We start from the raw sequence: 23,324 nt of genomic DNA on the forward strand, positions 1-23,324 counted from the left end.
AGAATAGAAAAATTATTCAATATACAGCCTAGCTTAATAAATAAAAATAAATATAATTTTCATATGGTTGACTTGTTAACAACTATCAATCATATGATTATTATATATTATGTACTATCGTCTGTTTGAAGGTTCTGATTGTGACCCATATTGCCTTATTAATTGTCCTAGTGACTTGTATTATATATTTATATTTTAATTTTTATTTCCAGTCACTGTTGTTTATAGTAGAAATTCAAGATGGTCATCATATCTTTTTATGGTGCTGTTCAGACTTTTTATAGCTCCTAGGGTTCGTTGTTTATGACATCTTTAATGATAGTGTTTGCTTATACTATTAATGTATTTTTTCTGCTTCTATTTTTATGTAGGTAGTATATATTACATAATTTACAGATATATTATATTATATTTTATATATTTTATTAGCACTTTGTTATTAAGGACTTTACATACGTATTTTTAAATGTTAAAATGTTTTAATTATTTATATTTTAGTAAGATATGTTTTGTTAAATGTCTTTATAGAATCACGCTTTTTGATGAGTGAACTTGGAATAACTTGTTTTTTATTCTTATGAAAGCGATAGGGAATACTTTTTTGATATAAGTTCTCTATGTTTTGTCTAATGTCTAACGTAAACCAATGATTTCTAACCAAGCAAAGTCTGATTTACATTTCTGCTTTGATTTGCTAGCCCAGACCAATGAAGTTTGAGAAAGTGAAGTTTAATTTACATCTTCCATCCTAACTTGCTAGTTAAAGCTAGGTTTTGTCTAATGTTTAAAGTAAACCCATGATTTTTAAGCAAGTAAAGTCTGATTTACATTTCTGCTTTCATTTGCTAGCTGAGACCAATGATGTTTGAGAAAGCGAAGTCTAATTTACATTTTCTATCTTAACTTGCTAGTCAAAGCCAATTAGAATAACAAAACACATTGGATGATGAAGTGCTTGTATACGCACTTGTATTGGTTAGAGCAAAGCAGCTTGTTTACATATTTTTTGTCATTGGCTGCTATATGCTTTATATTAAATTGAGATGTGGCTTTTGAATGTGGATCTGAAGAAGGCTTTGATAGCTGAAAGCGCTAATCCGTTGTTTGTTGTTTTTTGTCTTGTTGAGATACAGCTCTGAATAAATCGTTGAGATACGTTTTATGGTGTGGTGCATCACTCATCTCTTAGTTATTGTTGTGATTTTGCTGAGCAAGCTTAAACAGAACATTCTTCTGCTTTTTAGTTTTATTCTTACCTCTGAAGCTGCTACTTTTCATTTTCTAGACTCATTTCCTTTTTTGTAGCATGCCTAAATGTTCATTTACTACTTTGGTAATCTTATCTAAAGTCTTGTCATTTTCTTTTTAGGCCCGGGTTAACAACGACCGCCACCAGTACTGTTGGCCAGCAGGGTGCTGGCGGAAATTGGGCTACTGTTGGCCGAAGGAGGAGAAGAGGGAGAAGGCATGCCTGAAGGCAGGTAAAGGCTAGGACTGTGATAGTGAGGGTCGGAACTTTGAATACTGGCAGTATGACTGGTATAGGGAGAGAGAGCTAGCTGATATGATGGACCGAAGGAAGGTTGGTATATTGTGTGTGCAAGAGACCAGATGGAAGGGGAGTAAGGCTAGGTGTATCGGAGGCGGGTTCAGATTGTTTTATCATGGTGTGGATGGGAGGAGAAATGGCGTAGGGGTTATCCTGAAGGAACAGTATGCTAAGAGTGTTTTGGAGGTGAAAAGAGTATCGGATAGAGTGATTATGAAGCTGGAAATTGATAGTGTAATGATGAATGTTGTTAGTGCATATGCTCCACAAGTTGGGTGTGAGATGGATGAGAAAGAAAAATTTTGGAGTGAGTTGGATGAAGTGGTGATGACAGTACCCAAGGGTGAGAGACTGGTGATTGGAGCACATTTCAATGGGCATGTTGGTGAAGGGAACAGAGGGGATGAGGAAGTGATGGGTAGGTATGGTGTTAAGCAAAGGAATGCAGAAGGTCAGATGGTAGTGGATTTTGTGAAAAGGATGGACATGGCTGTGGTGAATATGGATTTTGTGAAAAGGATGGACATGGCTGTGGTGAATACGTATTTTAACAAGAGGGAGGAGCACAGGGTGACATACAAAAGTGGAGGAAGATGCACACAGGTTAATTATATCTTGTATAGAAGGGCCAGTCTGAAGGAGATTGGAGACTGTGAAGTGGTGGCAGGGGAAAGTGTAGTTAGGCAGCATAGGATGGTGGTTTGTAGGATGACATTGGTGATCAAGAAGAGGAGGATGAGTGTGAGGGCAGCACCAAGGATCAAATGGTGGAAATTGATAAAGGGTAATTGTGATGTGGAGTTCAGGGAAGAGTTGTGACAGGCACTGGGTGGCAGTGAAGAGTAACTGAATAGCTGGGTAACTACAGCAGAGCTAGTAAGGGAGATGGCTAGAAAGGTGCTTGGTGTGACATCTGGAAAGAGGAAGGAGGACAAGGAGACCTGGTGGTGGAATGAGGAAGGAGGACAAGGAGACCCGGTGGTGGAATAAAGAAGTATAGGAGAGTATACAGAGAAAGAGGTTGGCGAAGAAGAAGTGGGATTGTCAGAGAGATGAAGAAAGTAGACAAGAGTATAAGGAGATGAGGTGCATGGCAAAGAGAGAGGTGGTGAAGGCTAAGGATAAGGTGTATGAAGAGTTGTATGAAAGGTTGGACACTAAGGAGGGAGAAAAGGACCTGTACCAATTGGCTAGTCAGAGGGACCGAGCTAGTAAAGATGTGCAGCAGGTAAGGGTGATAAAGGATAATGAGGGAAATGTACTCACAAGTGAGGAGAGTGTGTTGAGCAGATGAAGAGAGTACTTTGATGGGTTGATAAATGAAGAGAATGAGAGGGAGAGAAGGTTGGATGATGTACGGATAGTGAATTATGAAGTGCAGTGGATTAGAAAGGAGGAAGTAAGGATAGCTATGAAGAGGATGAAGAATGGAAAGGCTGTTGGTCCAGATGGCATACTTGTAGAAGCATTGAGGTGTTTAGGTGAAATAGCAGTGGAGTTTTTAACTAGATTGTTTAATTAAATCTTGGAAAGTGAGAGGATGCCTGAGGAATGGAGAAAATGTGTTTGGTACCGATTTGTAAGAATAAGGGTGATGTGCAGAGCTGTAGTAACTACAGAGGGATTAAACTGATCAGTTACAACATGAAGTTATGGGAAAGAGTAGTGGAAGCTAGATTAAGAAGGGAGGTGATGATTAGTGATCAGCAGTATGGTTTCATGCCAGGAAAGAGCACTACAGATGCGATGGTTGCTCTAAGAGTGTTTATGGAGAAGTACAGAGAAGGTCAGAAGGAGTTGCATTGTGTCTTTGTGGACTTAGAGAAAGCATATGACAGGGTGCCTAGAGAGGAGTTGTGGTATTGTATGAGGAAGTCGGGAGTGTCAAAGAAGTATGTAAGAGTGGTACGGGATATGTACGAGGGTAGTGTGACAGCGGTGAATTCTGTAGTGGGAGTGATGGGATTACATCAAGGATCAGCTCTGAGTCCTTTCTTATTTGCTATGGTGATGGACAGGTTGACAGACGAGCTCAGACAGGAGTCCCTGTGGACTGTGATGTTTGCAGATGACATTGTGATCTGAGTTGAGAGTAGGGAACAGGTGGAGGAGACCCTGGAGAGGTGGAGATATGCTCTAGAGAGAAGAGGAATGAAGGTCAGCAGGATGAAGGATATATGTGTGTGAATGAGAGGGAGGATAGAGGGAATGGTGACGATGCAGGGAGTAAGGTGGCGAAGGTGGATGAGTTTAAATACTTGGGATCAACAGTTCAGAGTAATGGTGAGTGTGGAAGAGAGGTGAAGAAGAGAGTACAGGCAGGATGGAGTGGGTGGAGAAGAGTGTCAGGAGTGATTTGTGACAGACGAGTACCAGTAAGAGTGAAAAGGAAGGTCTACAAGAGGGTAGTGTGACCAGCTATGTTATATGGTTGGAGACAGTGGCACTGACAAAAAGGCAGGAGTCAGAGCTTGACGTGGCAGAGCTGAAGATGTTAAGATTTGCACTGGGTGTGACTAGGATGGACAGGATTAGGAATAAGTATATTAGAGGGTCAGTCCAGGTTGGAAGGTTTAGAGACAAAGCTAGAGAGGCAAGATTACGTTGGTTTGGACATGTGCTGAGGAGGGATGCAGAGTATATTGGGAAAAAGATGCTAAGGATGAAGCTGCCAGGTAACAGGAAAAGAGGAAGGCCTAAGATAAGGTTTATGGATGTGGTGAGAAAGGACATGCAGGTGGTTGGTATGACAGAGCAAGATGCAGAGGACAGGAAGAAATGGAAACAGTTGATCTGCTGTGGCGACCCCTAACGGGAGCAGCCGAAAGAAGAAGAATCCTGGTTCTTCTTTGCCTTCCCTTGTGTCATCACCCAGAAGACAATTTTAACAAGTCCTTTCCTGTAAGTTTTGTTGGCAGAGTTGCTATATAAGCCACAAAAACATGATTTTTGCAGTTCTGGGATGTGGACCTGCATGGAGATGCAACCCCTGTAATCCACAACAAACCAGAAATTCCATGCTAGAATAATTTCTGAACTACAAGCTGTAATTCACAACTTTTCTTAATGGTCTTCAGTAAGGATAGGGCATCACTGTGAATAAATCCTTACTTATGTGACGACCCCCCACTGGACCAATAATCAGGGAGCCTCAGTCCTCACCACTGGCAACTGTGGGGGATGTACACTGGGAGGATGACATGTACACACACAGTATTTCCAGATGCAGCTCTTTGCATCAAATGCAATTTCCCTTAAGAGCACACAGAGACCACAGTCAGTCTGGGGCTGGTTTCTCACTCTTCCTCCAGATCCCCAATAAGACTCTCCACTGACATAACTGTAGAGTTGAGATCTCAGCCGAGTGACCAAGCCAAGACCCCCAGCACCCTCTCTGTCCAACCAGTGTTTCCTGTCCCCACCCAAGTAGCTGACACACACACACACCCACACCTGAAAAAGGCTGCACAGGTTTACTAGCTATGCCCCCTTCTGCCCAGACTATAAGTAGTTATTGCTGCCACCAATCACTCCTTATCAGCTACTTTAAGGCCCTTAATAAAGGGTGTGCAATCTTACTGTGTAATATTAATACAAATGGTAGTTTGACCAAGAGCAAGGCTGTTAGGAGTGGCCTACGCAGTGTCACCAAATAAATATGCAAGTACTTTCAAAACTTAAATATCGCTACACAGATCAGCCACAATGAAAGGTTTAAATATATTTAACTTATTACATCCGAGTGACACCTCCAGGTGCTTCTGCAGTTAACTCCTACTGTTCCCTCTAGGCATCAAATATTGATTGGTCATATTTGCATCAATAATTTCAAAACCATGCTATGTACAAGGTTTTAAAATATTTCATCTTAAAGCTTACACAATGGCAAACTCAACCACATTAATATTTGACTTTTGTCTAGTGCAGTTAAATAAATATTAACTGTTGTTTTTTATGATATTAATTTGTATAGATATAATTTTCACATTTTTCTAAATATCTCAACAACTGAGTAACAGTGACAGAACTTAGTAGCCTCATATGAAAGCTCTCAGCTAGATGAATAAAATGCTGCTGACAGTATGTGTGTATTTCTCCCCGGGCCTCCGCTGAAAACAGGCTCTGTGGAACCTAGTCGGACTTTCCCGGTCAACAAATGATAAATAAAATAAAAAAAAATAAAAACTTGAGTGACTACTGAGATATTGTAAGTTGTTTACAAAATATTACAAATGTAATAGTTACTATGTTTACTGTCACTTGTAAAATTCAGTTTAAGACTTAGAACCTAAAGAATACTAGTATAAAATAGTTTGTCCTGAAGAGTTTGCCATTTATACTTCTTTCATAACCCTATGGTTTTAGAAATATGAACATTTGTTTGAAATGTGAGGGCATAATTTGATTCTGTCAAAAGGCTTAGGCTCCGCCCTTTGGAAGTTGCACTTCAAACTTCCTGAGCTCTCTTGGAGTGAATGAGTTAATAATAAATAATAAAAGAACAAGGCAATACTAAATATATATTCACAGTGACATCAGAGTTCAAAATTACAGGGAATATTTAAAACAATAGTACATGACAGTCTCAAATAAATAAAGAAAAATATTTGAACTAAGCTTTATTATATTCCTGACTATACCTAAAAGAGTTACTATACCCTAGAAACTTACTTATACAGCAAGGCAGATGTGTGTTGAGTGGTTCTTGTCTGGTCCCAGACAGAATACAGAATGCTGTCTCTCTCAGAAAATTCTCAAATTAATATCTTAAATATTACTGCTAGAATAGCTTGCAGAATGACATTATTTCTTGTCATCTGACTCTATCCCAGATAAACCCCCCACTGCTGGAATCTGGCAGTATTTTGCATCTACGTGTGAAAATACATAGACCTTAGATCTTTGGCAGATGCTGGAAGTCATAAAACAATTACATTCCTTCACTTTTCAAGACTAGTAATTATTTCACAGTAAGGACAATACAGAAGACTTCTCAGCACATACTCTTGTTTCTCTAATTCATTGAAAACTGAAAGATTCCATCTTTTATTGCATAGCCATAAAGTAATTTAATTTCAGCTATTTTTCTGAAGTTAACCTCCTGTATTCAATTTTCCACTGTTAAAATATATACACTTAAACAGTTTCAATAGTACATGTACATTTCTGTTTTATTCCAGTAGGGCACACTGGTTACATTTGAAGCACAAGCACTTTATAAAATTCCTTTTAACACACGTCTGTACAAGCCAGTTTGATATATACATGACACACAGTTCTAATATAGTTGTAACACAAGCAACTTCTAGAAATCATGTTGATATTCACAAATGACATACAGTTATTTACAAAATTCCAGATAGCTGTGCTGGGAGTATCTCCATTTGTCACAACTTACTTTATGCCAAAGGTAGCCACTGAGAGAAATGCTAACCAGTCTATTCATTTACATTTATTCTTTCTTAACTACTCAAACAGATGCGAATATCTGTCACACCGGATAGGTAACCACAGACAGTATATATGCATTTATAACATTTTATCCCATGATATAATATCATGAGTTAAAGGAATCCTTGAGTGCATTCAGTTTGTTAGAAACACACAAAACAAATTATATACATTTTAAAACATTGCTCACAATTAATAATCAATTGAGCATCCTCAGTGGATCAAGTGATAATACATCACACAGAGGAAAGGCAGCTATTATATTCAGTTTTCCTCTATTTTTGCCTCAATGGATTATTTTTTCATTTTTCTGATATACAAAACTGAGCTCTATAGTTAAAAAGGTTGCTTTATTCAAGTGGCGTATTGCCTGTGTCAAATTATGTTATGAGAAGCATAATAAAACTTTATTCAGTGTGCTACAACACACTTAAGTAAAATAGTGTTGCATCCTTAGATAATATTTTTTTTTATTGCTATTAGGTCTTGACTGAAAACTTCTGTTAGACAGTATGGCTGCATAGTATCCAAAGGTCTAAGTTTTCTTTTGGAGCTACATTGATCCCATGATGACCCCACAGGAGCAGCAACTATGGGCTGTTTCCTACAGGTTAAATAAGATGGACCTACTCATACCAAAATTAAAGTTATATACTTGTTAAACCAATAAATCTGGTTGGACAGGTCCACTTGGGGTGTCCACAGCTGGTGCTGTTACTAGGGTATCAGTGTACAAGGGATAAAAGAAATCCTGCATAGCCTTCTTGCATACGTACAGCATGGTTTCAGAAGTAGATAATGTGTTCAAACTTCTAGCCATTGTGTTACAGACAACATACTTGCAAATGTAGAAAAAGGCCGCCTTGCTACTGCAATCATTATAGACTTGCATAGGGCATTTGAAACTGCTGATCCCATTCTAGTTCTGTGAAAACTTCAAAGGTGTGGATCTGAAAATGATCCCTACAAGTGGATTTCTATTTCAGAGATTGTAATTTTAGTGTGAGGATCAGTGATGACAGCTCCAGCCTAGGTACCTTAACTGCTGGAGTCCCATAGGTTTTAGTCTAAGAACCTCTTTTCTCTGTTCATCAAAGAACTTCTTACTCTATTTAAACTACAAAGACCTATTCTTCTAATATGATTATCTTAAGAAATGACAAAAATGCATCTGTACCTCAAAAATATTTTTAACAAAACTTCAGATTTGTTTGTTTATTTCTAGATGTGTGCCATTAAGTTTATTTTTAATCCCTCTAAGTCTAAAATTATGACAGTGATCATCGACCAGAGACTCGGTCATGTTCAGTCATTAGATATTATCAGTAGATTTGGGAATTAAAGTTGCATACATTTCAGGGGAAGATCTGGATAAGCAGGTCCATCATTGTCAAACAGTAGGAATAGAATTTCAGACATTTAGTCAGTTCAGCATTTAAACTTTACCAGGTTGCAAGCCTCTGTCCTTTACCCATTATGCTTTGCCTAATCTGTTCCCCAGATCTTGGGAGTGTTGTTCGAAAGCAAAGTACCAAGTAAAAAAATAACAGAAAAATCTCAAGATATCCTTTAGGCTATATCTGCCATGTTGCAGGAGGAAGGAGGGATAAACCTTCTTATTAGAAATGCATTTCTAATACTTGATTGTCTCCTGGTCTAGCTGGGGGCTCGGTGGTTAAGAGCCATGGCTGTCTACCTCTTTTGATTTTGTTATGAAGTAAACTTTATAACTTTTTTTGTTTTTGAGTAATATACAAAGCATCTAACATCCATGTGTTATAGTTAGCAACTCTTGGGACATTGCTTCTTGAAAGTAAGGATGTTTCCCATTTCAGTAACTCCAGTCATTGACTCAACTGATGATTTGTTCAAAATTGTGAGTTAAACATAGTGACTTTTTGTAATTGGACAACAGCAGCACCCCACCCTTAACTGTGCACAGGGGTTAAGGGAACCATCAGCACGGATGCTAGTAGTTTTACATTAGCTGCTGAGCAGCTGAAAAGGAGTAGTGCTTTCATGGATCTGTCATATGGGCATATCGTTACTTTATAGAATTTAAAGTGTTTTGCTGGAGGACTTGTGATTCAGAAGTTCTATAATAGTAATATAAATAGACCTATACAGAGAATCTCACCATCAGATAAATAGAAACTCACTGTTACATTTCTTCTGCACATAAAAATTAAGACTCTTAGTACAAATCACTGTTCATAAATTCTGTGTGATGTGCACATACCATGTCATTTGTGGTTAACAAATAATGATTATGTTTTTCCTGACAGGAGACCATGCAGTTTTTACAGAAGCTTCAACTGGTCAAGGAACAACAGCTGTGCACCGTAGAATGGAAGAAAAGGCCATTGCTCCCGACAGTTTAAATCTAGACAGGTGAAAAGCTTTGATTAGTGTATATTACATTTATACAGTTTATATGTTCACACTGTATGCTTTAAGCAGTACACACTAAGTTTAGATTAGGAGGCAGAAAAATACTTTTGACTAACAGGGGCTTTATGTAAGATCTACACCTTACCTCCAATATTCCTGTAAAAGTGTATTCCTTTGAGGAGTCCCTGTATTGATATTTACTTAATCTGATGTTGTTAATCTTCATTAATTCCTTACTGATGGGTAATCGGTTCCATCCGCGGAACCGAGCCGGCCAAATATCATGCTCGCATCAGCCCAAAACTCTCGAGCCATGGTCCTACCCAGAATGCTCTGCTCCCTGTTACCCCAGATCTTGTTTGCCGTGTTGCTCTACAGTCGTCAAGCCACTCTCAACTAAGTGTCTAATTTTTTGAAAGTTTTACATATCGTTTCTACTTAAAGTTTTTCACACAGCTTCTCATATTATTCTCCTACCCTATCATATCCTTTAGACTCTCTCCCTTTAGTCTATTTCTCTTTATTATGCTTTTCTTACCTTTGAGGTAATTATTCTTTATCATCGTTGGTAATCCTTCTTCCTTCTCTCTCCTTACCCTATTGGGTAGCCTTTCCTCTTCTTTTTGGTACTGTTCTTCTCCACATCATTATGTCAGATAAGAAAAGTAGCATTGGTTTTAAGCAATGTAAGGATTGCGGCCATAGTTTACTGCTTTCCAATGGCCATGACTTATGTGTCTATTGTTTGAATGTCTCCCACTTTACTGTGGATCCCCCGTGTGGGATTTGTAGAAATTTTTCAACCAGGACTCTTAAAGAGAGAAAGAACAAATTAATCTTGAAACGTCTTCTCAAATCTCCTTTCTGTGAGGCTATTTCTGGGTCGGAAGGCTCACTCCTTCCTGCTAAACCCCGTAAGAGGTGTTCATCCTCTTCCTCATCGAGGTCGCTTCCTTCATCTCCCTCTGGAGATTGTAGGGAGTCGACTCATAAGGTGAAATTAACTACTACTTCGGCGCTGCCACCACCCCAGTTTATTCTTGCTCCAGCCATGTCCTCCTTATCGACACTGGCACCGGAGTTCCCGGTGCAGACAGTTACGGCTCCGACAATTCTGTTGCAGCCCTTACCGGCACCGTCCATGCAGGTAACAGTCCCCTTCGGCACTGTTGGTACAATCTCCTTTGGCCCAGAGTATGACGTTACTGTCCTCCATGGTGCAGACACTTTTAGCACCGACATATTCTTTGGTGCAGTCCTTTTCGGCACCGTCATTGTTACCGGTGCAGACACTTTCCTCGATGACATCATACCCATCGGTGCAGACACTTGCTTTATGGTGCAGACACCTACAACTTCTATGACGCTGATGTCGTCGGTGCAGACTACTTCCACACCATTTTCTTTGGGGCAGATGTCCTTGGTTCTGGGTTCTGCACCTCTCAAATTAGCATGGACCAAGTACTCTCCTTCCTTAGATCCATTCATTGGTAGCCAATATAGTCCTTTTCTAGAAAGGCCAGAATCACCCTCAGATTTCTCTATGATGTCGACCAGGAGTCTCTCTGAGCAAGATGTGTTGCGGCTTGTTGACCAGTTGCTTGTGGTCAGAGGTCTCTCTCACCCATTGAAGTCCACGTTCCCTCCTTCAGACGAACATCTATCTCCTCAAATTCCAGCGTATACTCCTCCTTCTACCCAAGTACTGAAGCCCATTACTCCGACAGCAGCTTCCTTTCCTCCGACTCCAGTAGTGGATCTCACTTTGGAACCAGAGTCGTCCTTGTGGCCCTCGGTGCACTGGGCATCGGGCTCTTCACAGGCTAGTGGCTGTGCCATGGGAGAGGGCATTCTTGATTCCACGCTGATTTTTTCTATGGCACCCTCCAGGAATCCTCCCTCTCTCATGCTTCACAATCCTCTTGAGACTCCTGGTCTGGGGGTCAGCTCATCGGGGCAGGGTGTGACCAGGGTAACGAGGTTGTCATGCTCTGTTCTGGGCTCCCATTCCTCCTTGGGTGGGCTGGCCTTCCAGGCCATGGAGAGGGTGCTTGCCTACACTGGCAAACCTCACATGTTGGAGTCCTCTCCCCCCTCTCTGCCGCAACTCTAAAAAGCCACAGACACCGGGCACAAGGGCCTCAGGTTTCTCCTCCTCTGGAGAACCCTTCTTTGCAATCTTCCCCAGAACCTCCTACTTAGGAAGTACCCCACAAAGCGTCATGCAAGAGGAGCACATGGACTCCACTGAGGAGTCGTTGACTGAAGATACGGACTTTGATGATGGGGAAGGGTCCCCACGGTCACCCTCTGATGAGGTGTCCTTTGGTGACATCCTCGAGATCCTTAGAGGGGTGACTGGAAGTCCTCTAATCCTTCCTCTGTGTAATACGTATTCCTGTAAGCCTTTCGTGCCCGACCCCCTACCTCCTGGGTTACCCCACCGGTCGATGAGCTCATCCAGCTCATCGTCCAGCGTGCATAGAAGGCACCTGACACCCTGGAAGCAATACCACGGAGGCCTGATAAAATCTTATCGCCCCCAGCTGAGCATCCCCATTGGTCATGAGGTCTTCCAGTAGATGCCATGGTGGTGAAAGCTGCAACTAAGAAGGATTTGGCAGAAGAGAGTCAAACTGTCCATCCACCCAACAAGGAGTCGTGGGTGATGGACAGACTAGGGAAGCGTGTGTTTGCTACATCAACCTTCGCTGTAAGCTCTTTGAGCTATTTAGGTTCATAGGTTCATACTAGGCTATCTGCCCGAGGGCATTTATAAGCCTAGCCATAGTTTTGTGGCTTACGCCACCCCTTAGTTTGGAGAAACTATGCCCATTATTTAGCTGTGCCTCTGTCGAGCAGTGACACTGAGGTAACCCCTGGGGTGTATCTGCGATCTCCCATCCATTGGTCAAGATTCCTCTTGAACAAGGCCAGCGAGGTGCTCTGCCTCACATAAACCGGGATTTTGTTTCACAGCATAGGGAGTCTTTGGGTGATGAATCTATCCCTCCAGCACGTCCTATTAATAACCGTGTCGAGGTTTAAGTCACCGCCCTTGTGGCTCTGAGGGATCTAGATCTTTTGAGATGAAGCATATTCATCAAATCTGGGTTTGACATGGCCTTGTATGTCAGGCATAGGTCACCTCTGAGTAAGCGGTACGCAACTGAATATAACTGGAGTTCTTTCAGTCGTGCAGCATAAGACAGATTTTGAGACCCTTTATCCTTTTGGTGAGGAACTTTTGTGGCCTCTCCAGCTGCTGCAAGTGTCGGGTCAGATACATTCCGAATGGGGCATTGTACTCGATCATTGGTCTGATGAGTATAGGGAGACTATGACTTCCCTTGATCTAGATGTGAATCCCTTCATGATAAGGTGGGCAATGTAGAAGGTCTTCCTAACTACTTTAGCAATATGAGTGTCGAATGAAAGGCTACTGTCAACCTGGGTTCCCAGGTCCCTAATAACTTCTTCTGTGTTCAGGGGATTGCCACCTATATGGTAGCTAAGGGTAACCTTATTTTTCCCGAAGGGTATGACTATGCATTTCTTGGCATTTAACTTGAGGCCATGGCTCTGGCACCAGTTATCCGTTTCTGTGAGACCCTTCTGAAGGCTATCTGTGTCGGATGTGTTCTCAACCACGCCCAGTTTACAGTCATCTGCGAACTTTGTCAGCCATAACCCTCCTGTGTTTGCTTGTACTTCAGAAAAGTAGATGCCAAACAAGAGTGGGCCCAGGACTGAGCCCTGTGGGACACCACTTGTGACAGGCTTAGAGTCTGACATGGCGCCAGCAACTCTGACCCTGTGGGTTCTGTCACTCAGCCAGTTTGCAACCCATCTTGTAATGTATGGGTTTACATTTAAGTTGATGAGTTTTTCAATGATACCCAAGTGAGTATTGTATCGAAAGCCTTCGCCAGGTCTAGGTAGACTGTATGGACTGCCTTTCCCTCGTCAATGGCCTTGGTGACTGTTTCAAAAAGTCAACCAAGTTTAAAAGGCATGATCTGCCTTTGACAAAGCCAAACTGGGTCGGATCCAAAGTCTGCAAATTCCTATGTCTTTATTTATGAGATCCATTATGATCCTTTCCATGGCTTTGCAGATCAGGCTTGTCAAGCTAATGGGACGGTAATTTCCAGGGTCGGTGGAGGCACCGCCTTTGTGGAGTGGGACCACAGTCGCTGCGCCACTCCTGGACGTATCCGGAGGTGAGACTAAGATTAAACAGCTGTCCTAACTGTGGGTTTAATTCCTCATTGAGTTCATGGAGCACACAGCCGGGGACACCATCAGGTCCCATGGATGCTGTGTTCTTTGCCTTGGAGAGCAGTTCTCACCTGAGCGTTGGAGATGTTTGGGGGGCTACAATCATTTGGTATAGATATCTCTTCTTTAGGCGGGGAGGGTGGGGAGAAGTTTGCACTGAACCTGTTAGCCAGTATGTTGGCAATGTCTGTAGGATCAGTAATCTTTACATCATTTTGAACTAATTCTGAGCATATCTGGGAGTTTCCTCCTAGGTTTCTGACATAGCTAAAGAATGCTTTATGGTTGTCTTTAGAGTCCTTAGCTATTTTTTTCTCAAAATTAGCTTTGGATGATTTTATGAGAGCTCTTAGCTTTTTACTTAGTGATCAGCGGTTTCTTACCTTTTAAGGATTTTGCTCTATCTTGTAGTAGCTTTCTCCTTTTATTGTAGAGTTTGTTTATGGCTGGGGTCCACCAGACTGGACGCTTGCCTTTGGTACAAAGAGTCTTTGTTTTGCTTGGGATTGCCTGATCCATGCAGCCCTGCAGGTGCTGGTAGAAGGCATTTGTAAGTGATTCTGCGGTTTGAGTAATGTTAACTGCGGCTCAGGGGCCTTAAAGGAGACTACACTAGTCTTCAGAAGTGTGTAGTCAGCTTCGAGAAGTTCTTTACTGTGGTCTTTTCATTTCGGCTGCGGGCGGCATGAGGACCTCCAGTGAGATTAGTTTGTGATCAGATCTCACCAGTGAGGGGTATACTTCTGGCATTGAACATTGTGCTCCCATGTTCGTGATGATGAGATCAAGTATGTTCTCTCCTCTTGTGGGGATGGTGACTAGTTGTTCCATGGCATTTGAGTTTATGAATTCCAGGAACTTTTGGGCTAGAGTGTTTGGGCTTGAGTAGTGTTCCCAGTCTATATTAGGGTAGTTGAAGTCACCTAGTATGATGGTGTTCGGAGATGCATTTATCCCCTCCAGTGTTTTCAGGAAGGCCATGTGAGGTTCCTGAGTTTGCGAGGGTGGCCTGTAACATGCTACAATTTGCATAGCAGTCTTGCCTATGGTTAATTGCACCTGGATGGTTTCCGATGCATCGTGCGATGCCACCAATCTTGAGGTGTGGGTGTCCTTGATGAATATGGATACCCCTCCTCCTTTCTTGGTATTGTCCGGGTTTTGTGGCCGGGAACGCATGATATGAGGTAAAACCTGATAGTGCTGGGGTGCTCTCAGGAGCCTTGAACCAGGTTTCTGTCACAGCACAGACATCAATGTTCTCCATACTGAGAAGGGCCTCGAGTGCGTGCATCTTGAGGTTGAGACTTCTGGCATTGAGCAGCATTACCCTTAGTTTTTTTTCTTTGTTTTGTTCTAGGGTGGTAGGTTTAGAATTTGAGCCTTGCCTAAAAAAGGCACTATGGGGGTGGCAAGAGCCTTTGCCAAAATCCGAAATCCCAGGGGTGACAAGTGCAAGCCGTCCCTTGCGAAGCAGCGTGGCTTGTCCAGCATGTCATCCCAGGCAGACAGACATTGGATCCCCTTTGAATGACACCAGAGTTTAAGCCAATTGTTAAAACTGATCATCTTATCTCTGTATTGTGGCATCATTCTTGGTGAAGGTAGGATACTGCTCAAGGTCAGGGTCATACCTGCCTGGGCTACATAAACAGAGAGCTCCTCTATGTCTCTTTTCATGTAGTCCAGGGAGGTACGTCTCAGGTCGTTTACACCAGCGTGGACAATGATTGAGTCGTACTTGTACCTGCTGTTGAGAGACCTGAGTGCATGCGTTATGTGGCGGATTCTAGCACCCGACAGGCAGCTTACTGTGACCTTCTCCTTACTCAGTCTGGTGAGCGGGACATCAGTGTGTCTGACTATGGAGTCACCAATGACTAGAGTGTCTGGCATAGTGTTTGGCCTTAAGGGCTGTGACTGCTTGACACTCTGACTGTGTGGTCTATGTGATGCAGGTGTTGTGTTCTGAGGTGGTAGTTGTTTGGGTGTCTGCTTTGGTGGCCTCTGCTGTTTTGGTAGATTTTTGATCAGAGCCTCCGAGTATGTCTTTGTGTGTTTATGTGTATGATTTGAGGTTGTGATGGTATTATGTGAGACTGGGTCTATAGTGTGTGTGGTTACCTTCTCCTCCTGTCTGGTCTTGCCAGTCCTATGTTGAGAGAGCTCAGCCTCCAGTTTGGCCATATAGTTGCATCTCTCGCATGTATTTGTGTTTTGTGGGAGGAGGAGAGGGTTGTCTGTGTACATGAGGCAATTGTAACATTGCCTCAATAATCCCAGGTTCACCAGCTGAGCAGGACAGGATATTAGCAACAGATCCCTCGACATGCTAGAAGGAATAGACAGAAAAACTTAAAAAAAGCTTTTGGGGATGTGGGTGACCGAGAAATGGGGTTTGCTTTTTTTGGGGTACTTTCTATAACAAGAGTGCTGTATCAAGGTGATAAGTACTGTAGGAGCAAGTGCTTAGCTATACGGATAGAGAATAGTCTACTTGGGTGCTAAGTAGAGATAATTTATAGTTGGAGGATACACTAAATAGAACAGTAGTACACTTTGAGGAAGGTAGTTTTAAGGGAAAATTTGAAGAGTGAACTTTAGGTAGCCCTAATAGTTTAAATCTGCTTAAAAAACAGGAAATGACCCAAAATGGCCAACAAATTACAAGTTGCTGCTTCTAACCACTCCTCTGAGGACAAACAAGCAGCTCAGTACTCCCCACTCCCACTGGTGAGTAAAGAAACTACCTCTGGCCACACAAGAAAATGGAGGAACACAGAAACCAAATACAAAGCCCAGGGATCAGCAAAATCTGATCACTGGAACAACTAGCAAGTAAAGTTTAGGAAAGGAGAAATATTTTTTGTTTGTTTTTTTTTTCAAACAGACAGGAAAAAATTCAGTAAATGCTTTGTTTTCGACTAAATTGCTATCAAAGGCTGGTACACTTGAGTGTATTAGCCTGTTAGTTACTTTTAAGCAATACTTTAGCCCACAAGTGCAATCAACAATATAAGCTCACAAACGCAGGAAAATAGGCAATAAAACAGTAATAAAGGCACAAACAGTAGTCGAAAAGCTTAAAAGATTGAAAAATGCAAACAAAAAGTTTTAAAAAATACTTATGATCAAGAAAGTTGCTTTTTCTGCTCTCTGCTGGCTTAGGAACTCTGCAGGGGACCACGAGGAGCTATGCCAAGTTCTCTAATGCCAGAAAAGCCCGCCAAAGCGTGCTTTATAGCAGGGGGCTGGAAAAAACAGGAAATGACCCAAAATGGCCAACAAATTACAAGTTGCTGCTTCTAACCACTCCTCTGAGGACAAACAAGCAGCTCAGTACTCCCCACCCCCACTGGTGAGTAAAGAAACTACCTCTGGCCACACAAGAAAATGGAGGAACACAGAAACCAAATACAAAGCCCAGGGATCAGCAAAATCTGATCACTGGAACAACTAGCAAGTAAAGTTTAGGAAAAGGAGAAATATTTTTTTTGTTTTTTTTTGTTTTTTTTCAAACAGACAGGAAAAAATGCAGTAAATGCTTTGTTTTCGACTAAATTGCTATCAAAGGCTGGTACACTTGAGTGTATTAGCCTGTTAGTTACTTTTAAGCAATACTTTAGCCCACAAGTGCAATCAACAATATAAGCTCACAAACACAGGAAAATAAGGCAATAAAACAGTAATAAAGGCACAAACAGTAGTCGAAAAGCTTAAAAGATCGAAAAATGCAAACTAAAATTTTAAAAATACTTATGATCAAGAAAGTTGCTTTTTGCCCTCTGCTGGCTTAGGAACTCTGCAGGGGACCACGAGGAGCTATGCCAAGTTCTCTAATGCCAGAAAAGCCCGCCAAAGCGTGCTTTATAGCAGGGGCTGGAAAAAACAGGAAATGACCCAAAATGGCCAACAAATTACAAGTTGCTGCTTCTAACCACTCCTCTGAGGACAAACAAGCAGCTCAGTACTCCCCACTCCCACTGGTGAGTAAAGAAACTACCTCTGGCCACACAAGAAAATGGAGGAACACAGAAACCAAATACAAAGCCCAGGGATCAGCAAAATCTGATCACTGGAACAACTAGCAAGTAAAGTTTAGGAAAGGAGAAATATTTTTTTGTTTTTTTTTGTTTTTTTTTCAAACAGACAGGAAAAATGCAGTAAATGCTTTGTTTTCGACTAAATTGCTATCAAAGGCTGGTACACTTGAGTGTATTAGCCTGTTAGTTACACAAGCAATACTTTAGCCCACAAGTGCAATCAACAATATAAGCTCACAAACACAGGAAAATAAGGCAATAAAACAGTAATAAAGGCACAAACAGTAGTTGAAAAGCTTAAAAGATCGAAAAATGCAAACAAAAAGTTTTAAAAAATACTTATGATCAAGAAAGTTGCTTTTCTGCTCTCTGCTGGCTTAGGAACTCTGCAGGGGACCACGAGGAGCTATGCCAAGTTCTCTAATGCCAGAAAAGCCCGCCAAAGCGTGCTTTATAGCAGGGGGCTGGAAAAAACAGGAAATGACCCAAAATGGCCAACAAATTACAAGTTGCTGCTTCTAACCACTCCTCTGAGGACAAACAAGCAGCTCAGTACTCCCCACTCCCACTGGTGAGTAAAGAAACTACCTCTGGCCACACAAGAAAATGGAGGAACACAGAAACCAAATACAAAGCCCAGGGATCAGCAAAATCTGATCACTGGAACAACTCACAAGTAAAGTTTAGGAAAGGAGAAATATATTTTTTTTTTGTTTGTTTTTTTTTCAAACAGACAGGAAAAAATGCAGTAAATGCTTTGTTTTCGACTAAATTGCTATCAAAGGCTGGTACACTTGAGTGTATTAGCCTGTTAGTTACTTTTAAGCAATACTTTAGCCCACAAGTGCAATCAACAATATAAGCTCACAAACACAGGAAAATAAGGCAATAAAACAGTAATAAAGGCACAAACAGTAGTCGAAAAGCTTAAAAGATCGAAAAATGCAAACTAAAAGTTTAAAAAATACTTATGATCAAGAAAGTTGCTTTTTCTGCTCTCTGCTGGCTTAGGAACTCTGCAGCGGACCACGAGGAGCTATGCCAAGTTCTCTAATGCCAGAAAAGCCTGCCAAAGCGTGCTTTATAGCAGGAGGCTGGAAAAACAGAAATGACCCAAAATGGCCAACAAATTACAAGTTGCTGCTTCTAACCACTCCTCTGAGGACAAACAAGCAGCTCAGTACTCCCCACTCCCACTGGTGAGTAAAGAAACTACCTCTGGCCACACAAGAAAATGGAGGAACACAGAAACCAAATACAAAGCCCAGGGATCAGCAAAATCTGATCACTGGAACAACAAGCAAGTAAAGTTTAGGAAAGGAGAAATTTTTTTTTTTTTTTTTTTTTTTTTTTCCAAACAGACAGGAAAAAATGCAGTAAATGCTTTGTTTTCGACTAAATTGCTATCAAAGGCTGGTACACTTGAGTGTATTAGCAGGAAATTACCCAAAATGGCCAACAAATTACAAGTTGCTGCTTCTAACCACTCCTCTGAGGACAAACAAGCAGCTCAGTACTCCCCACTCCCACTGGTGAGTAAAGAAACTACCTCTGGCCACACAAGAAAATGGAGGAACACAGAAACCAAATACAAAGCCCAGGGATCAGCAAAATCTGATCACTGGAACAACTAGCAAGTAAAGTTTAGGAAAGGAGAAATATTTTTTTTTTTTTTTTTTTTTTCAAACAGACAGGAAAAAATTCAGTAAATGCTTTGTTTTCGACTAACTTGCTATCAAAGGCTGGTACACTTGAGTGTATTAGCCTGTTAGTTACTTTTAAGCAATACTTTAGCCCACAAGTGCAATCAACAATATAAGCTCACAAACACAGGAAAATAAGGCAATAAAACAGTAATAAAGGCACAAACAGTAGTCGAAAAGCTTAAAAGATCGAAAAATGCAAACAAAAAGTACACTTTACCAGGCTTCAGAGGGATTTTATCAACCAACTCTCTGAAACCTTGGCAGGAGCTGTTTCTGAGGGTTCCTGTTAGATGACCGAAGATACATTCTATCGAATGTGTCTTGGTTGAACTTAAAACAATGAAAAGGCAAAATAGTGAAGAGGCTTTTATGCAAATTCTTTCCCAGGGGAAAAAATTTGCCTGGCCGCTTCCGTTACTTTGTCGTTTTCGGCATTGTAGTGCATTCTTGGAGTTGGTATATTTAAGTAGGGGGGGTGGGGGGCACAGCCCCCCCACTTTATGTATTCTTTCAAGTTGTTTTTCTTTTCTTTTTTTTTTTTTTGGAACAGCAGTTTTTTCTCACTGTTCTGAGCTTTTGAGATTGTAAGCTTTCGCTTACATGGGGTCAATTATTCATCTTTTGTTTTTTAAGCGTTCAGTGATATAATATAGACCCGTTTCTGATGAGGTATCTGACAATGTGGCTTCTCAGATAACCACCCTAGAGTCCATTTCCAATTCTTCCATGCATCTTATTTCTCACGCAATGGAAGGAGTAGCTAGAGCCAGTCGACATTCCTGGATGCGCCTTTGTGGACTCCTTTAAGGCTTCCTTCATGAACACCCCCATCGAGGCCGCTTCTTTGGCCCTAAAGTGAAAGATACACTGGCCAGGTGCGAACGAGATGGCAAGTCCCTATCTGCCATTGGTGTCAAACACTCCACTCCTGAATGATTCTACTCCAGGAATCAGAGGAGCGGGAAGATGTGGCATAGAAAATCACAGGGCTCTTTCCGCGATGCATGTGCTAAGTTCTCCCCTAGAGGCAGAGGGGGGAAACTCCAATGGAAGGACACCTCTTTCGGGACAGAGGAGGTCCGCGAAACCGTGGTTACAGAGATTCTTTCTCAGGCCAGCCCTATCAGCGCTCCTGAAGCGTTGCCTGGCTGCTCACCTCTGGAAGTGGTCGGGGGTCGTTTTTCCTTGTACTCAGCTGCCTGGCGAAATATAACCACTGACTCCTGGGTGCAATGGATAATATCCAGAGGCTATTGCATCCCCTTCTATCTTTGTCCAATCTCATCCAGAGTATTATCCGACGTTCCACCCAGTCAAAGGGAAGCAGCAGCACACGAAATCCAAAAGCTGATACAAAATAAGAGTCATCCAGACTGTCGCCCCCAGATCAGATAGGATCTGGTTTTTACTCAAGGTTCTTTTTAGTGCCAAAAAAGACAGGGGACTGGAGACCAATTCTGGATCTCAGCACACTGAACAAATTTGTAAAAACAGAGAAATTCTGGATGGTCACAGTTCAGTCTATCCTCCCTCTCCTGGAAGAAAACTACTGGATGTGTTCTGTAGATCTGCAAGATGCTTATTACCATATAAAAATGGACAAATGCTCAAGAAGATACCACCGCGTCCGCATAGGAGTCAGTCACTACCAATTTCGAACTGTGCTCGTCAGTCTTTCTACAGCCCCTAGAGTGTTCACCAAATGCATGGCAGTGGTTATCGCTCACTTGCAACTTCAAGGATTCCAGCCATTTCCATATCTAGACGACTGGATCCTCACCGCCCCCACCAAGCGTCTACTGGAAGAAGCCCTGCACTACACTCTCCTCACAGCACAACACCTGGGAATCACTATAAACTGGGAAAAGTCCAACATGACCCCAGCTCAGTCTTTGGAATTCATAGGGGTACTGTTGGACACGAGAAATTGCACAGCATCTCTTCCAAAACCACAGGCTTCAAAGAATAAGGCAACAGTTTCAACCACTGCTCTGTCACCACAAATCTCCCGCTCGATCTATACTCCAACCCTTGGGGTCAAAGGCAGCCTCGATCACCATTGTTCCTCTAGCCAGATTCCACATGCTCCTCTTTCAGTGGTTACTTCTCACTCAGTGGTACCCTCTACAGCATCCTTTGTCTTTTCAGATAAGTGTAACTCAGAGATGCAAGCAAGAGTTACTCTGGTGGACATCTCGAAATCCCCAACAATGGCCTCACCCCTTCAGCACCCATCTACCGAAAGACACGGTGACCACGGACGCCTCCCTGATGGGGTGGGGGGGGGGCTATGTCAGGGAAACTCGGTCTAAGGCACCTGGTCGGAAACAGAGGCCCTTTTGCATGTCAGTGTCCTGGAACTGAGGGCGGTGCTTCTAGCATTGCAAGCATTTCATTCCATCCTTCCGTCAGGGACTATTGCGATCCAATCAGACAACATGTCAGTGGTCTGGTACATCAACAAGCAAGGGGGCACCAGATCTTACCCGTTATGCCGAGAGGCCTTGAGAATATGGCAGTGGGTGATAGCTTCCAACCACTTTCTAATTGCAGTGCACATTCCTGGGAGCTCCAACGTGATAGCGGACAAATTGAGCAGGCAGATTCTACAACCTCACGAGTGGTCCCTCAACCCAATGATAGCGGCAAGAATATTCAACCGCTGGGGCCAGCTTTGCTGCAACCTATTCGCCTCCCCAACCAAATACAAATGCAGCAACTATTTTGCCCTGATCCCCCCTCAGGGACAGTCACTGAGAGACGCTCTAGTCCACGCTTGGCCCTTGGGTCTACTTTATGCTTAACCTCCTCTTCCCCTCATCTCCCAATTTCTGAAGAAAGCACAACAGTTGAAAAGCAAAGGGATCCTCATTGCTCCATATTGGCCTCAACAAGTCTGGTTCTCCTTCCTCTGGCCTCACCTGCTAGATCAACTGTGGATCCTCAATCCATCCCCATTGATCTCTCATCCACAGGGTCTGACTCACCCCAATATAACAACCCTGAAACTGACAGCTTGGTTTCTCCACTTACAATGATTGCCAGGCAGGAACACCTCTCATCTCCCTGTGCGCAATATTCTTATTGCATCTCATAAATCGTCCACCAGACTAATCTATCTCAATAAATGGAAAAGGTTTTCTCTATGGGCAGTGAATATACAATTAGAACCTTTGTCAGCCCCAGGCTCGGTGGTTTTGGATTACTTATCACATCTTTTCCCCTTTGGGGTGTCTGCCTCTACTATTCGTGTGCATTTAGCTGCCATTTCAAATTTCCACATTGGTTTTCAGGATTCTTTGCTTATGTCACATAGACTGTGTAAAATTTCTTGAAGGGGTTATCCACTTAAAACCTCCTTTTAGAGAACTGGTACAATCTTGGGATTTGGCATTGGTTCTGCAAGCTCTAACAGCTCTCCTCTTTGAACCTGCATCTTCATGTGATGTAAAATATCTATCTTGGAAAACTGTTTCTGATTGCAATCACATCGGCCAGACGCTTGTCAGAACTTCAAGCCTTATGCATCAAACCTCCCTATCTTATCTTCCATAAGGATAGGGTATCACTGAGAACTAATTCTTCCTTTTTACCAAAAGTGGTGTCAGAGCAGTCTATCAACTAATGTATTGACCTTCTAGTGTTCTTTCCTAACCACTCTAAGAAGGGAGAGTATTGCCTGCACTCCTTGGATGTTCATAGGCAAATATGATTTTATCTAGACAGAACAAACTCTACCCGTAAATCAGACCAAATGTTTTTGGCTTTTTCTGGACCTAGAGAAGGTCATCCTGTCTCAAAAGTTACATTGGCTTCATGGTTGAGAAATTGTATTACCTTTATCTACAACAAAAACAATGTCACTTTGCCTCACAAGAGTGAAAGCACATTCTACAAAGTCTA

General features: G+C 42.1%; 1 protein-coding gene across 1 annotated transcript in view; it reads left to right on the forward strand.

Annotated features, from left to right (window-relative positions):
* Window positions 1–23,324, forward strand: part of LRRC49 (leucine rich repeat containing 49) — a 2,278,115-nt gene that overhangs the window by 99,059 nt on the left and 2,155,732 nt on the right. Inside the window, exon 3 of the mRNA XM_044078469.1 lies at window positions 9,286–9,391. Within this exon, the coding sequence (XP_043934404.1) occupies window positions 9,286–9,391 (106 nt within the window). The remainder of the gene's footprint in view (window positions 1–9,285; window positions 9,392–23,324) is intronic.

This window comes from Protopterus annectens, chromosome 7.part1, assembly GCF_019279795.1.
Source record: "Protopterus annectens isolate FY-2018-M chromosome 7.part1, PAN1.0, whole genome shotgun sequence".
In the NCBI taxonomy this organism is placed as follows: Eukaryota; Metazoa; Chordata; order Ceratodontiformes; family Protopteridae; genus Protopterus; species Protopterus annectens.